Source organism: Tiliqua scincoides, chromosome 8, assembly GCF_035046505.1.
Source record: "Tiliqua scincoides isolate rTilSci1 chromosome 8, rTilSci1.hap2, whole genome shotgun sequence".
NCBI lineage: Eukaryota > Metazoa > Chordata > Lepidosauria > Squamata > Scincidae > Tiliqua > Tiliqua scincoides.
Window position 1 is genome coordinate 21816418 of NC_089828.1, and position 17275 is coordinate 21833692.

A 17275-nucleotide genomic window follows, 5' to 3' on the forward strand; every position below is an offset into this window, starting at 1 on the left:
CTACAGAACTATGAACACATGTACATTAGAACAGTGTTATAATGACCTCCTATAATGCTGTTTCACACAGCACTCTGTTTTCCAGGAACATATCCACAGGATGACAGGACATATTTCTGTATCTGAACAGTTGAAGTTTCCAGGCACTTTTCAAGGGGAGCCCTAGTGTGCATTAGAATACTCAAGCTTGGAGGTTACTAGAGCATGCATGACCGTGACAAGATCCAACTGTCTAGGAAAGGGCTTGCTGGCACTCCTGGGCTGCAATCCTAAACATATTTCCTGGGAGTATGTCCCATTGGATATAATGAGACTTACTTCTGAGTAAGTCTAGGCTTGTGCTGTAATCATGCCACCACCTGAGTAGGGGTGCACAGTGAATACCACTGAAAGTTCAGGAGTAATTACTTGTACCAAGACACCATACAGATGCAAACAGAGAGTTCTGAAATAGTTGCATATTCTTTCCCTGTTATCCCAGTCTCCATTTGCCTCCCCTTCCTCTGCTGTCTCCCTTTGGCATTGGTTTTCTAGATTGTAAGCCCTTTGGGGCAGAGCCTGTCTTCCTATTCTTTGTACACCTTCCATGGATGGTGCCATAGCAGTCAATAACCAGTATCTCAGCCAACTTCAAGACATGGATTAGCATCCACCATGCTCTATCGTAACTTGGTCACCTAATAATTTTGAGGAGCCTACGGGAGCTTAGTGGCTCCCCCAAAGTGAGACCATTTAGATTGTGCATGCCTTGTGATAGGAGCTTGTCATCCAGTTGTTTAAAATGCCATGTCCATAGGTGGTGCGAAATACATAAATACCTCCAGCAGGTGATGTTTTATCTGCACCTGTTTACCTCACCCTGATATTTCCTTCCTTATTTGTAGAATTTGCTCAGTGTGGACTCAATACTGGAGCTTACCGACCAGTTAACATGCTGACTGGCACAATAAAATGGTGTCTCTCTTGCTTGCAAACTGGTTCTTACACTTTCACTAATGTGCACTGCATTTGAATATTTTGCCAGTTCTAGTGGCTGAGGTGCTGTGTTTGATTAAAAAATGTGACAAATTACAGCACACATTTGAAAATGTGCTTTGCAAGAATGCATGCTCAGCAGTAGCCCAGGTGCAAGGAGCCCTGGGATATGGGATTTCCAGGGTATCTGATATGCATCTCAATGACTCAGTAACCCTGGGAAAATTACATTTCCCAGGGTCACTGTTACCTGAGATACTACTGTTGCAGCATTTGAGGTTTCAAAGAGGATATGTGGCCTCAAGTGAGCCCTCCACACTACTTCCAGGTAAATGGGAAGGGAAAGAAGGTTGAGAGCTCTGGTGGGTTGAGAGCTTGCAGACAGGGGCAGCGTTAGAGGTCATCCCAGGGAGTCACAGCCTCAAGAGGTGGCACAGATCTGAGCTGCCCAGAGCCACGTCGTGCTGCCCGGGAATGGGGTCAGAATCTGGCACAAATGTAGGGTCCTGGTCCCACCCACTCCACTTTCCCACTGCCCAGCCATGGGTATGCCCAGCACCTGCCCTCCCCTCACCCCAAAATGCCTCCTCCCAGCCCTCCCTACGCCCCCCCCGACTCCCAAATTTGTCAGGCACAAACCTCCCTCTTGTCAGCACAGCAGAGGCTGGATGCAGTCCTCTTGGGCCAGCACACTTCCCTGCACCAGCCCAGCCGACACCCAAGGAAGTGCAAACATGCTTTATGGCACAGTTGCAACCCTCCCAGGCTGGCGCAAGAGACTTGCACTGGCTGAGCACACTGTTAGGATTGCACTCTAAGGCACACCATGCCTCTCTCTGTTCTGGTGGGTCAGGAAGAAGGCCACAGGATAAGCCCTGACATTTCAAAATGCTGACATTTCCGGGTTCTTTCCAAGAAAAAAACATTCAAGGAAAGCCAAGCAAATGGATTTCCGATAAAACAATAAAAATTTCTCAGCGGGGATCTGCTCGTCCTGACCAAAATTTCATACAAAGTGAAATTCATCGTGAATTTCTGAGTTCCTGTCAGGGCAAAATGTCTGAGAAATGAAATTTCCCAGGGGAGTTCTGAACATCCCTAGCATGTGTGTAAATAATATCTTTACACACAGTGTCCTTCTGGAACCTCTTTCCAAGGGCTCCATTCCTGTCTATGCTGGGTGACTGCCACCTAAAGGTGAAAATAAAAAAAAGCAACAGGGATCCAAATACTCACTGCCAGGAGATTTGCAGGAAATATGGTACAATGCTGCCACCTCCTGGAGAACACTGGCAATGCAGCCACTGATGGGGACTGACAATTCAGGCACCCTACTTCCATGTTTGAACTGTAATCATAGACTGTAGAATTGATTGGCTAACCTTCCCCTTCGCCATGGCTGTTCTTAAGTTCTTAAATTAAAGAAGCTGTTAGAAGAACGCAGTGGAGTAAGGCCCCCTTTTCCTGCCATGCCAACCAGGGTTGGACAGAACTCCAATTCCTATGGCGATATTGCATGACATGCATGTGAACAAAATATATTAAATTAGTACAAATGCATTCTAGCCCTTTGGCTTCATCCATTCTGATCAGCTGGTGAGTAATTGAAGGAAATTGGAGTTGGCTCAAATAAGCAGGGGCGATGTTGGCAATTGGCCAGGACAGATTCATCAAAGGCCCCACTTGGCCAGGCCAATCTCTGAACACCCATTACCAAAGGAAGCAGTGGGGTGAATCGGTTGAGATACTTGTCCAGTACCCCTTCCCCATCTACAAATGGGAGTTTCCATTTGTAGGGTCCTGAAGAGTTTGATCCCATTCGTAGTGGGAGGACACAGATGAACTTATTGAATCCTGTTGCCTGTCACCCACTGTTGCTACGCGGGGAAGGTGGAGGGACTCAATGCATCATAGAAGTGCTCAGTTTAGGGCTTCAACCCAAGACCCACAGCAAACAGTTGCCCACATTAGAATGCTAGGAATGGGTTTTGCAAAAAAAGCAACCAAACTAACAAACCCAGAGCATATGCATGGCTGTAGAAAACTGGGGGAGCGGGAGAATAAATAAAAGCATCTTTAAAAACCAGCATTTTCTTCAAATTATAAAAAATATAGTTTATTTAGAAACCATTGCAGTTTTTTTAAAAAAACAGTTTTTAATTAAAATTTTTAAAGTCTCTTTTGGAAGAAGGAGAGTTTCTTTTTATTTTTAAATTTTAGGGGGTAGTTTTAATGAGCAAAACAAAGACAGAAAAAAAAAATTTGCTGGGCAGAATTCAAGAAACAGCCCTCCAAAAGAAGTATGTCGAGACATCTTTTGTTAGGCTTTGGTAAAGATATAAGTAAAGCCTAACCTCAATATCTGGGCAGAATTCAGGAGAACTTGTTCGTGATTGTAGAGCCCTGACTGTGAACTATCCCTAGGGAGCCTTGGCTGACGGCCATGCTATTGCTTTTGGGGGTGGGGCAGGCTTTGTATCCCCCCATGCCTTTCAAGTAGTTTCAATTGTTTGAAACAATTGTTGGAACTGCTGTGCTGCTATTGTTTGGGTTGTGTTTTTCAAGATTGTTTTATTGTTTGAGTCATGTGGGAGAGAAACCACCCTGGAAACTGTGTTAGAGGGAGAGCATACAAGGATCCCCCCCCCCCTTAATAAATAGCAAAAATAAATCTGCCCCATTTCACAGGGGGGCACTAATCTTTGATGAGGCCCATTGTGGGAGTACTGGTGATGTAGTCAGAATGGCGAATCCCCATACTGAAACGTGGAGCCCTGGGCTTGTGGATGGTGACCTGGTCATTGTCGTAGTCTGGGGGCCCCGGTGTGTAGTCCTTGGAAGAAGGGACGATCCTGTGGGCTATGCTGTAGCTGGGCTGGCGGTTCAAGTACACAGATGGCTCCGGTCGGGCATGCATTGCCGGACCAGGACCTCTCACCAGGTCTTTAGCGTAACCCCACGCGCATGCATTGGAAGCCATTGAGAACGCGGGAGCCGATGCATTGATGGGCAATCTGGGACCCAGCGTCCCTGGGAGGCTATAGCGGTTGGGAGCTGGGTGCGGGCTGCTCTCCCAGTAGTATGTCCGCTTCCCAATGGTATATGCTGGTGCAAAGGGTTCATCAATTGGGTGTATCTTCTCCACGTAATACTCATTTGGGGCAGGAGTCTCAGACGGATCTACAAGCAAAGCAGACAAAAAGTGATGCCCTTTGCTTTGCCTTTGGCAAGCACAACAGGCAAACAGAACTGCGTGTGTATCTCGCAGTTACACAGGAGAAAAAAGCAGAATGTGGTACTGGGCAGAAAATTCCCCTTTTTGAAAATGGCTTTCTCTGAGCCATTTCCTCTTTCATTTTTTAAAATCAAGTTTCTAGTCCTTGTGACTGACTAGCTATGGTTCAAAGTGTCCGGCAAGACCTATTGCTGCAGAGCCACAGTTGTTCTGGAATAAAATGTCCTATGCTTGCGGACAGAGCTTCAGTGCCCCACAAAATGCTTTGCTTCTCCTCATGTCTAGGAGTACCAGAAAAGCTGCAAGAATGGCAGAATAAGTTATGCAAATGAAGAGCCACTCTCCAAATGAACTAAGGGCGTAGTCCTAACCAACTTTCCAGCACCAAGGTAAGTGCAGTGCAGCTCCAAGGTAAGGGAACAAACATTCCCTTACCTTGAGGAGGTCTCCGTGACTGCCACCCAACTGCAGGATACAGCACATGCCCCATTGGCACAGCTGTGTCCAGGTTGGAAAATTGGTTAGGATTTGGGCCTAAATTGCATAATTCATGCAGATCACAGAATTGGGATTTCTTGGCACAGAATTTGCACGGCCTGGGAACAGAAGATCAAACACTGTTTCTTTTTTATCATGGCATTCACATAGCCCTGCAGAAAGACTGGCCATCAGCCACCTCTAACTCTTCTCATTAAGGCCACCATCCATGCTCATTGGCGCTTGCACAACCCACTCCCTGAACACAGGGCCACTCTGTCCATGAGATCAACTGAGGCAGTCACCTGAGATGGTGGAGCGTGGCCCTTGCTCACCACTGTGTATCCAGGTCTACCTTCTTTGACTTCCAAAAAATAAAGAGGGAAATGAAATGGAAGAGGAAGTGTGGAGAAGAAGAGAGTGGGCTGGCTAGAGCGTCTCCTACATTCTAGTCCATCCCTCTCCTCTTTTCTGTGCTTCCTCATCTTCTCTATCTTTTCCTTTTCATACCCAAGAAGAGGGAGAAGGAGCAGCAGAACCAGTTGCTGGTGAATCGCCAGGTAGGACAGCCGCATTTGGTACAGAAAGGCATTGCACAAAGGGGGTCATGGCACCACCTCAGGTGCCAGGAGTCCTTGGACCAGCCCTGGCTAAACACCTGCTCCACAACGACTTTTTTTATCACCTTCCTTTTTTGACAGAATGCTGGTTTGGGTTGTTTTTTCCCTTCTGCCTCAGCTCCCCCTGTTTCTCTGAACCATTTCCCATTTATCCAACAGTTTCCCTTCAGCCTCAAGGTCTTCAAGCCTCATTACCTCGTCCACCACAGAGTCATGTTCTCTCCTGAAGAACCGTTTAGTCTTCCTAACAATGCCTGTGGCTTTTCCTCTCTGGGTCAAACCCAGCAGAAGCAGCATCAAAAAAAGGAGATGCATTTTTTTGCCCCGATATCCAAGGGCTAAGCATACCAGCTGCACAGTCCCAGCTCGTGCTCTGCAATCTGTCATTTGGGAAAACGTATTCTAGCCCCGTGTGGCCAGGTGAGTCCTCTGCCTTATCGTTACATCTGGCTAGAACCAGCACAGTGATACTGCTTCTTAAGAGACTTCCCCAAGAAGGAAAAACAGAGCAGGGGAAGGTTCTCTGCCAGTGACACACACCAGAAAATTCAGGAAAGAGGATTGTGTGTGAAGTGATGGCAACTCCGCCCTCTCCTTCATCACATATACACCTCCTTAACAACATCAGCAACAACTACAACAACAGTATAACTAGGCCAGCATCTTTGTGGAAAAGATCACAAGACCTGGAAATTGAAATGCAGTGCCTTTCAGAAAGAAAACATCAACCAGCCCATTGGATTGGCGTGCTAGACACAACCCCTAAGGCCAGTGGTTCCCAAACTTCTCCTGGGAGTAGGGACTGCTTTAAGTTGTTGCGGGAGTGAGGGCAATGATGGGACCCATACAGCTGTGCAGCTGTGGTGTGAAAGGGGTTTTTTTTATTTTCTGGGGGCAGCGCCGGCCCTTTGGAGGGTGCAGGGTGCCCGTCGTCTCCCCCCCATGGGTCTCTCCGCCCCTCAAAATGGCTCCCTGCACCGATTGTGACCCACTTCCAATTTTCAGATGAAGTGTGACGTCCAGATAAATCCAAACCAGGTACGTCTCAGAAGCATTTGTGAACCACTGTAGCTCTCGGAGGAGTTGGAAAGCGAGGCATCCCCCCACCCACCCCACTCCTTGGCATTGCATCAAGGCAGAAAATATCCTCCACTCCTTCGTGCACAATGGTATCCTCTTGCCATTTCTCCTAGCAATCTTTACGAGTGAGTGCTCACTGGCAGAGTTCAAGCAATCACCATTAAACTCCTCAATGACATCCTCGCTTGTAATTCACTGTCTCTCGGCTTTAATTTCATAGGTAGCCTCCGAGGCTCTTACGAGATGATGGCTCTAAAGCTACATAACCCTCTTGTTTTCCCCGATGTTATTTCAGTGGCTTTACAGTCTGTTCATTCAGGCAGTCACCTCGTCAACATCTTATGGTCCCTTGGCTTCAGCAAGCTGAGAAGTAAGTTCTGGCTGCTGACACCTGCTGTCTTGTTCACTTCCATTTGAATTTAGCAAACCTCACAGGTCTATTGGAAGATCTTTCTGGCTGCTGGAAAGATTCCTCATGTTTCTCCATACTTGCTGATAGAGCTGGTGACAGGGATGGCTCAAGACCTGCTAGTGCCTGCGGTGGCATGACTGTTCAGTCTCTTTTTTACAGCAGCATGTCAGCCACTGCTGCTGTCCTCCTCCTCCTCCCATTCCTTGGATCTGAAAATGAAGAGGGGAATGGAAGGGAAGAAGAAGTGTGGAGGGAAGGAGGAGAACAGTGGAAGGCTAGAATGTCAAAGTTTGCCACTCTCCTATCATCTACACTTCCACTTCCATTCTGGTCCCTTCGTCCTCTGCAAATTCAGTAAGTGGAAGAAGAGGCACCAGGAACAGACATATGAAGATGGGTGGCCAATTTGCTACCTAAGACAATTGCCTCAGACTGTTTCATGGATGACCCTCACTAGTGGTGAGAAATCATGTTGGGGTAGAGATGTTTTGAACTTCTTGATTTGGAAAGGGTCTGTCCTTTCCATTTTTTCCCCCTGAGAATTGAAGCCACTGAGTGTTCTCTGATGTCTCAGAAAGACCTTGCCCATCCTACATCCTTCTCTGTTAGACCTCCACTGTTCCCAGCCATCTCTGCCACTCATTTCCATCATAAGAGGCCACTTCACATGGCAAAGTTGGGTAGGATTATTTAGCTTTGCTCCATACCAGTGTTTCTCAAACTGTGGGTCGGGACCAACTAGGTGGGTCATGAACCAATTTCAGGAGGGTCCCCATTCATTTCAATATATATTTGTAATATGTTAGACTTGATGCTACCATGGTATGTGAGTGCATTGTTTGAGATCTGTACTTTTAACAGGCTACTCTGTATATCCTTTCAACAATTATAGTAAATGGGACTTACTCCTGGGTAACTGTGGGTAGGCTTGCAGCCTAGGATTATTAAAAAATGTTCCTGCTTGATGATGTCACTTCCGGTCATGACATCACTTCCAGTGGGTCCTGACAGATTCTCATTTTAAAAAGTAGGTCCCTGCGCTAAAAGTTTGAGAACCACTGCTTCATACCATCAAACCAGCCTGATCCTGAGCACCAAAGTAGATCTGCAGGAATAACTTACTCAACCTTATACTTACATATCTTCTTTCTCTCTGTTGGCATGCGGAATGATATTGGCCTCCATATTCCTAAGCGGGAAACACTGGGATCCACATAATAGCAAGGCCCAGGACTCTCCATGATAGAGATCACTGGAAAATAAAAGGAAAACATCCTTATGAAGTGTGTTGTGGTTTTCTGGCCTTTTTGCCATGCTTACAATACCTTACAATTTTTCCCCATGTCCAATAGTTCTATTTCAGAGGTCACCAATGCGGTGCCCCTGAGCATGCAGGCATCTGCAGGGACATCAGTTGGGACCTGCCTCTTTCTTCTTCAACTCTGCTGTCCCAGCCACCACCTCTCTCTCTCTCTCTCTCTCTCTCTCTCTCTCTCTCTCTCTCTCTCTCTCTCTCTCTCTCTCTCTCTCTCTGGTGCCAGAGAGCAGAGGAGTGTGACAGCAAACCATCTCCCACTTGACTCTCCCATACACCCTGGTAAGATGAAGGGAAAAGAAAATGGTGGTGAAGGAGGAGAAACAGATTTTGGTGGTGGCTTCAGGAAGGATCACAGCAGCACAAGGAATGTTCCTTGCCTAAGCCTCTCCCTTTTGGGGCCTGGACCCCAGACCCTCAGTGTCCATGAGCATTCGAAGATCGAGGAGACCGGTTGTATACATTCACTAAGGTTACGGTAGCCCCAGCTAGTTTGGGGCTAGCTACACTTTATGAGTCCCGATTTTTGGGATCTGGGTCGCCTGCCCCATCCTTCCCCTTACATCGTTCCGAAGATTTCACACGCATCGTGTAGGCTGGTTCCGTGTATTTGGTGAAGTCGTGATCCTTAACACCGGTGCAAGGCTGCCTGCCATATTTCCCAGGTCCTGGCCCTGGAACAGAATGAGAGAAAGAAAAGCAACGTTTAAAATGAAACAGGGACAGGGAATTCAAAATACACTGGCTGGTGTAGGTGAGTTGCCAAACAGGGTCCACATGTCTGGAAAGAGGAGGTGATTTGGCCATTCCCTCTCATTTGTTTCCAGCACCTGGTTGTCCAGTTACACTGACTTACGACCATCATCATCAGCAAGCCATCCTATGAAGAATTTTCTTTTTCTGTCTTTGAGAAGGTGCCATGAATAAGAATAGCGAATAAGAAGCACTAGGATGTTGCTTGATTCTGTTTCTCCTGAGACAGCATGCCAGATATCCCACCATTTATTTTTTTTTTAATTAATTTATATCCTGCCTTTTTGCCCTATGGGCATACAAGGCGGCCTACAACAATTACCTCCAACAAGTACAAAATTAAAAACTAACAATTAAAAACAATAATTAAAACAGTTTACAGATAATTAAAAATCTAAAACAAACCCCCTGGATTCTCATATAAAAAAGCAAGAAAGCCAGCCAGCCTGTCAACAATTGAAAGCTTTTTTGAAATAAAAAGGTCTTCAGTCTGCGCCGAAATATTAACAAAGAGGGAGCAGTTCTCAATTCTAAGGGGAGGGTATTCCAAAGTTTACCTGGTGATGTGCCAGACTCTGCTCCTCCCACTCCCTGAATTGGAAAGGAAGGGGGCAGAGCTGAAGTGCAGAGAAGGAGCTTCTCCCAGCACTCTGATTCACTCTCCTCTCATCCATCCTTCCTCTCTTGCTTTGTCCTCCTCTTTTTCCAATCCAGGAGAAAGAGGAGCAGTGGCGATGAGTGGGTGAAAAGAAAGATGAGTGCATCCACCTCCCACCAATTTGCTTCCTGAAGCTGCCATTTCAGTCGACCTCATGGATGGGCCGGCCCTGCATGAATCCAGTTAGCGATATTCTTGCTATCCTTTCCTCCCTAGCTTTGCCCACACCGTTGACACCCAAGTCACCTTTATATTTGGCACTAATGAATGGATACTTCTTGTTGGCTGGATCCTGAGAGTGGCGGCTCTGGTTATCTTTGGATTTCAAAGCCGCCATTGGGGGTCAGTTCCATGGAGTGTCACTTTCGTGTGCCTCTGGAAACCCTGGAAATAATCACAAATGAAAGAATAGTTAAGGTGATGGATTGCCAGCAAGACACCGGCAGCGTAAGGACTAAAGCAGCGGGAATGAATCCAAAGAACATTGTGACTGTATCAGAAAAAGGCACCTAAAAAAACATAAATAAGAAAGACGCACACAGCAAGAGGTAGGGGAAGAGATGGGGCAACAGGTGTATGTTTGATGGATCCATCAAAAGATTCCAGAAGTTCTGGGCAGCTAGAGCACAAGTTTTTGCGTTAGGTTATGGAGGGTCATCTCAGACTGTCTAGCTAAATTGCCAGATCTCAGATTGTCAAATGGCCAAAGCCTGACATTTTGGAGGACCCAGCGACACTGCTTCCCCCTTTCCCCTCCTTTCAAAATTGAGTTTGCACTGTTGATGTGCTGCTCTACCTCCTCCAATGGGCCTGGAAAGAGAGCAGGGGGTGGAGAGGTTTGGCAGCAGGGGTTTTGCCCCAGCGCAATTCGCTGCAATGTTATGATTTTAAAACAATATTTTTATCCATGTGGATTCTCAGAGCCCTCCCCATTATGTTGCACTCACCACTGGTAGAAGAAAGGGGTCCACCCTCTACCCTTCTATAGTATTACTTATCACCCAGTAAAACTCCACAGGGCCTTTTTAGAATTTCATCTCATTTTATCTTATTTGCATTTGCACCCCAGCACTGTCTGTTCTAGTGGCTGTCTGCTGGTATTCATTTGCATCTTTTTAGATTGTGAGCCCTTTTGGGACAGGAAGCCATTTAGTTATTTGATTTTTCTCTGTAAACCGCTTTGTGAACTTTTAGTTGAAAAGTGGTATATAAATACTGTTAATAATAATAATAAATAATTTGACATTTAGTTCATTTAGAAAAGCATGAGTCGAGGCCAGCTTCCCCTCAATCCTGGTTATTTTATTTCGCTGTACATGGCAAGCCACTAAGCCAGCTTCTGCACTGTTCTCCAGGTCTGGACTCACCAAAGCCTGCTAGGGGCCACCCCTGGCTCCACCCACAGCCACCATACAGACACCAGGCATTTCAATTTCAGGAGCTGGCAACTATACCCCACACCTCCATCCCCTCTGACAATAACAATGGAAAGTCTTTCTTATTTTTCTTGAAGTCACTGCTGATGGCAGTTTGGTGGGGGCCCTGTGGGAAAGCCCTGCATTGGACACCCCACGGCACCCTCACCTGTCCCTGATGGTGCATTGGTCACTACCATGCCATTGGTATTGAGTGTTCAAGGGCACTCTGGTCAGCTGAGCTCTGTGGTGGTCATGGACCGTCAACCAGTACCAAACCTGGCTCATCCTTGACATTGGTCCTACTTGCCATGAATGGCTGTGATGTAGTCAGCAGGGGCTGGTTGGGTGCCATCACTTCTGCTCTTTACTGATTCCCCAAGGGCTGTTTCTGTGACATTATGGCTGACCTTTGCCTTGCCTTGTTCCTACCAGTCATAGGAACACACAATGATTTGGTTGTTCTTATGAATTAAAATAATTGTTCTTTGATCGGTCACCCAGCTACTGTGTTCCCCGTCCACCAGTAACCAACAGCTGGATGCAAATTTTAGAGGAACCGTGCAGATCCCCCTGAAACATCTTCCCCACTCACTTTTTCCCCTTTTTGAAATGTAAACAGTTTCTTGTGTTCTGTTTGGTTCCGAGGTTACCCAGACAATGATGATGCCAGTTTGGAATAAGCCTTGTTTATTTCTATATTGCCATGGTTCTAGCAGAAGTGAAAACAGAAGTCTATGTGTGTGTGTAATAGTGGATTTTTGCCATATGTGTGCATCTTACATACTGTATCCTTCTCACCAGGCACAAGATTCAGAATAGACCAGTGATGGTTATGGACCTTCTGTGCTGGCAAGCACCACTGCTTCTACTCAGAGTTGCTGCTGAGTTGCTCAGCTAACAAAGAGTTTCATTCCCTCTCTGCTGCTCATCTAGCAAGAATGGTTTGACTGCTGGCTTTTGTGATATTTTCACACATGGACCTCTTCTTTCTACTTGCTCCTGGAGGATCCCATAGTCCCATTTGAACAATGAGAGCCATATTTCAATCATGATTTACTAACTGTAGAAACGACTGCCCTTACTCCAGGATGGAAGACGTTGATGCTCAAATGTTGCCCTGGTCATAATTATTTGCCATAAGATGCAACCACTCTATGCACTATGGTCACCAGGAAGGGAAAACCCACAGACTACTGTGATGGTCAATGGAAGACAGACTTGCACCCAATTTTTTTCCTTCCTCCCCACAGTTTTGGAATAAAATGATACGAATTGCAGGTGCTTTTAATTATTGTTTTCTTCTTTGGGTGTTCTTTTTAATTTTTATTTATTTCTTGTATTTTACAGCTTGTTGTATGTCACATTGTTCGATTTTTATTCTAGAAAGTGGGATATAAGGGCACGTTTATGGCACATTTGTGAGCCCTTACCACAGGCCCGGCGCTGGAGGTAGCCCAGCACGAGCCCATGCTGGGCCCGCTTTAGCACTGGGCCCGCATTCTGCTGCCCAGTGGTTCCCCAGATCATGCTATTTTGGCACTGCTGCAGCCCTGAGAGCCGGGCAGCCCAGGATTGAATTGTGAGAATCCATGTTATTCAAAACTTTTACCTCAAAGTTCTTGTTTAATCCCCACAAAGTGCACCATAGTTACAAAAAGCCAGGAGGGAAAAAAAGGCGGGAAAGGCAGTTGCAGAGGCCTAGGACCAGAGGGAGAACTTACTTTGTCAGGTCCAGCAGCAAAGGCCTCACCATATGTGGAAAGGCTTCTAGAACCATCTGAGGAGTTCTATAGAGGCAGCCTGCTCCCTTAGTTTGGAGCTTTGGCTTTGACAGCTCAGTGTTGCTGCTCTTCATTGCTGTGATGCTTTGCTAGTTCAAGGAGATACCCTGCCATTGCCTGCTTTTAACAAGGTGCCTATATAGATGAGACAAAGGGGGCATTCTAGGAGATGATCATACTGGCGGTTAGGTGGTAGCGTGGAGACACATCCCTATACTGCTTTTCCCTTATCTTGGATGCTTTAATTAATAAATGTTCTTCTTACTTATCAGTGATGGGCCATGACTGAGATGACATGGACTCAAGTCACGAAAACACATGGTTTTTGCAACTCTTATTGACTTGAGTCATGCATGTCAAAAACTTGGGCGCTGACTCGGGACTCTGGGGTTTTACGATAAAAATGAAAAGGCTCAAATAGACGAGTCAAGACTCGATTTTGAGTGTGTACTTGCCGCTTTTTTTTTTTGCCGCTTCCACAGCTTGTTTCTTAAAAAGACTTGAACTCGAGTCAAAATCGGCAGCCATTATGACTCGTGGGCAACTCAAGTCAAGGGGGTTGGAGACTCTGGACTCAACTCAAGACTCGAGGAAGTGGCTCCAGTAGCATATCCCTGTTAGTTATCAGCTGTTCACTGGTGTCTGTGTCCATTTCTTCCCTGGGAACACTGAGGTTGGGTCACAGGAGCTCTGGGTATAGCTCTGTTGTTGACAGAAAAGAATGAACTGTGAGCAGTGAGCTTGCGTTTGTCCAAAACTCTGTGAGGAACTTTCAGGAAGCCATGCTTTCACTGCCCCATGTTGCCCACCATCTGCAGTTCTGGGGGAATGACAGCCAACCTTACCAGGCTCTGGTAGATAAGACTGCCAGTTCAGATTCTCCAAAAAACTGCATATTTCTGAGGCAGTGTGACGTTACAAGACTGCCAGCCCTTTCAAAATGGGGCACAACTGAGTTGGAGGCTAGTAAAGAAGCAATGCCCAGTGGTTAAATGTGCCCAGTGGGAACCAACTAGGGCTGGCCTAAGAGGTCCTGATGCCTGAGGCAGCTTGCCAAATGCTGATGTGTCAACCTTTGCTCCTGCTACTCTTCCATGTTCTAGCTCAGCACTCTCTTCCCTTCCACATTTCCTCTTCCTTTCTGTTCCCCTCTCCCTTTTCCAATCCAGGAAGTGAGAGGAGGAGCAACGGAGGCAAGTAGGTGGACAGAGATGACCTCCCTACTACAAGCTGGTAACCACTTCAGTTGGCCTCATGGACAGGCAGACCCTGGTTCCAACAGTAATCTCAAAGTAGCCTGAGATTGGCCTTTGGCACCCATGTGTCTGGGGGGGAGGGACCTTGGAGATACTGGGCAAACTTGACAGCTCTAATTGAGTTTATTATAAGATGGTGTAAGTGAAGCTCCTTGATATAACACAAAATAGCATTATATCGAAATAGCAATATGTTCCATTCCCACCTGTGTCTTGTGGTGAGGAGAATTTATGGGTCCCCTTGCAAAGCAACGGATCCCGCCTTGGCTGTTCCACACAAACAGCATGTGCTTTGTGCCAAGACTGTCAGTGACCACAGTAAGAAGGAAAGTTTCCACCACCACCCCAAAGTTCCTTTTATGGTAGTCTGAAAAGAAGAGAGTGGTTGATGGAACTAGTTGGCTCTCAAAATAGTTTGCATTCACAGCAGCCAGGGAAACTTCAGGACCCACAGAGACGTTAGCAAAAACACAACTTTGGCATGGTGGCTGCACATTATTTTTGCCCAAACACCACTGTGGGATTGCCAGGTTTCTCCCCAGTTGTTCACTGGGAATAGATGGGGGGGAGAAGAAGGCAACACCAGAAGGAAGGGTGGGGGGAGCTGATGCTTGATTTGGTGGGCAAGCTGCCAATGTCCCTTCAAAGGGTGGGGCAACATGGAGAGGTCTCAAATGAACAGCCTCATTGAACAGGAAGGCAGTCTCCTCTACGGCGCAGATCCACCGCAGTTAACTCTTCCCCCACCTCGCTCCAGATGTTGAGTCAGATAGGAAAACAAACCCACAGCTTTTGCAAGACAAACAAATCTGTTATCCATCTAGACAGGCATCCCTGGAGTTGCCCCCGGCAGGCAGCAATCCTCAAAGGGACACTAGACAGGGCTTGATCAAAAGAAGGGGTGACGTGCGATGATGGCGTTATTCTTTCATTGGCCACGCATTCAGATTTCTCGGAGCCTTATCGGAATGCTACCCTCTTGGTCAGCTGCCAATACAGAAGGATGCAAAGCTGGGGGGAGGGGGGGCGAATCCAGTAGTCTTTCTTGATCTTAGTGCATACAGGCATGTTCTCTTATAGGATATTGTGTGTGCATGGTCTGCCCATGGGGGCTGGGGGATAAGAATAGACCCTCAGTTTGGCTGTACTTGTCGTAAGAGGCGACTAAACAGCCACCGGGTAGATGGGACTCGTCAGCCTGGGAAAGCAGCTCATCTGAGAGAAGGAAAACTCTGATCCCAAACCTCCACTGCCTTGTGGCTACATCTAGTTATGGAAAAGGCTTCAGGAGTCAACCTCGAGGCAAAATCCGGAGCCGGAGTTCCTGAGGCAGTTCATGGCTGAACACAGTCACGCTCTGGCAACTCCTGCGACGCCGCTGGAACCAACCGTATTGGCTTCTGCCTTTCCATTGGACCATTTCAGCAATGTGGAGAGGGGGATTTGCTGCATGGGAAACAGTCTGTCCTCCATATCTACTCTACCCAGACTTTGCGCACTGGAGAGGACACTCTGTTCCAGAACCACCATTCAGAGCGCAATACCATAGTCTTCTGAGACTGAAGGATGCCAACATAGGTCTGCCCATCCAACTGAGGTGGCTTGCTATGGTTGGTGGATTGCCAAAGAGACATCCATTGCCCACCTGCTCACTTCCACGCACTTTTGCTTCTGTTTCTCCAGTTCCATGGATTATGAAAAAAGAACTGAGCACAAGAGGAAGAATGAAGGAGAGGAGAGTGGTGGGCTAGAGTGTCTCTGAAGCATTAATAATAACTGGCCCCACAAAGGGTCCCAGATGCCTGCCACCCACTTCCATCCCACCTCTGCTGCTCTTCATTTTCCTCCCCCTTTCCAAATTCAAAAAGGGAATCATGGAATAGGGTGGAAGATGGAGTGTAAAGGAGAGTAGTGGGCTAGAGAGGCTAGAGTCACTCTAACCTACCACTCTCTTCTTTCCCACATTTCTTCTTTTGATCTTTTCCCAGCTTCAAAGCCCCGGAAGGAAGAACAGAGATGCATGCTGGCACTCTATCAGATAAGGGGAGGCTGCATGTGGTCAACCACCTCAGGCATTGGAAGGTCTTGGGTCGGCCCTGCCAAGCTGCATCAAAAGCACACCCAGCCACATCATAGGAGCCGGACCGTTGCATACTCAGAGTTTCCTTGCTAGACTCTTGGAGTCTCCTTTCCAATAGAAGTGGTCCAGGTTTTCAGCTCTGAGTCATCAGGAGTTGTACATTTGTGAACGGGTCCTTAAAAGGTACAGGACTCCTCCCAGGTTCAGGAACTAGTGAGCCAGCTTGAAATTCCAGAGAAGGAATGTCCAGCTGCTTTTCTCATAAAAGGAAAAACAGAGCCAGCCACAGTAGAGGGAGCTCAGCTGAGTCTGACTAAGCAGTGACTCGGCAGCTTCTTCTGGGTGTCATTGTGCTGCTACTGAAGTAGATCCAGTCCATCTCTGTCTCTCTCCCACCCGTGGAAACTGGGAAAAGCTCTGCAATCATTTATGGAATAAGCTGCTGCCCTGTTCCACCCAGCCCCGCCCCTGGTCCTTAGCAGTGTTGCATTCCCCTGAATAATCGACAGTGCTTAGAAATGTTTTAAACCATGTTGGGAGCTTATGTCTAACTTCACGGCAGTTTTGTTTATGATCTGGAAGTCTCCCAAGGAACGAGAGCATAAAAACCTCTGTAAACAGGAACTAGATTGAGAAAGTTGTGCATATATACAACACATTTGAAAATTGTCGTCCACTTCTGAATGAGAGAGACAAGGCAGAAGAGGGCCAGACACTGTGTTCATGCTGTGGAATGAAGGGAATGCTTCTCTGGGGGCTGCGAATAGACACCCTAGAGGAGGAGGCTTCTGTTGCTTGAATAGTTAGCTAACAGAAGGAATATCAGAAGGGGCGGGCTTGCATCTGGTGATGCAAGGGTTATGTAAAGCAAGGGCTGCTGGAAAGCAGTGTAGCTCTGTCCTCTGTGGCATCTGGTCACCCTAACCAGAGTGGAACGGCTGGTATTGGGGTCAGTCAGTCCAGTTGTGCCCATCAGAGACCCAACCAGCTTGGCTTGATCCACTCTACTGCCCAATACTGGTGGCGGGAGTGGCATAAATCAATCAAGAGTCTGGCATCATCGCTGCACCTGCCACCCCATTTGTAAATGGTCAGGAGCAGGCCGGTGAAATGGCTACTTGAAATAGCAAACTGGGAAAGGAGCGAATGGATTTTCCACCATTTGACTCTGCCTGATGAAGACCCTTCTTTCCAACAGCTGAGGAGGAGGGTTGC

The 17275-nt window shown here is 47.0% G+C and overlaps 1 protein-coding gene across 1 annotated transcript; it reads right to left on the reverse strand.

The window, feature by feature from the left end:
• Positions 1-3670: 3670 nt before the first annotated feature.
• On the reverse strand, positions 3671-9862 carry CIMAP1C (ciliary microtubule associated protein 1C). Its single transcript, XM_066635491.1, is given in 4 exon segments — positions 3671-4144; positions 7909-8051; positions 8678-8788; positions 9772-9862. Coding segments are annotated over 4 exon segments (819 nt in total).
• Between the last annotated feature and the right edge of the window lie 7413 nt (positions 9863-17275).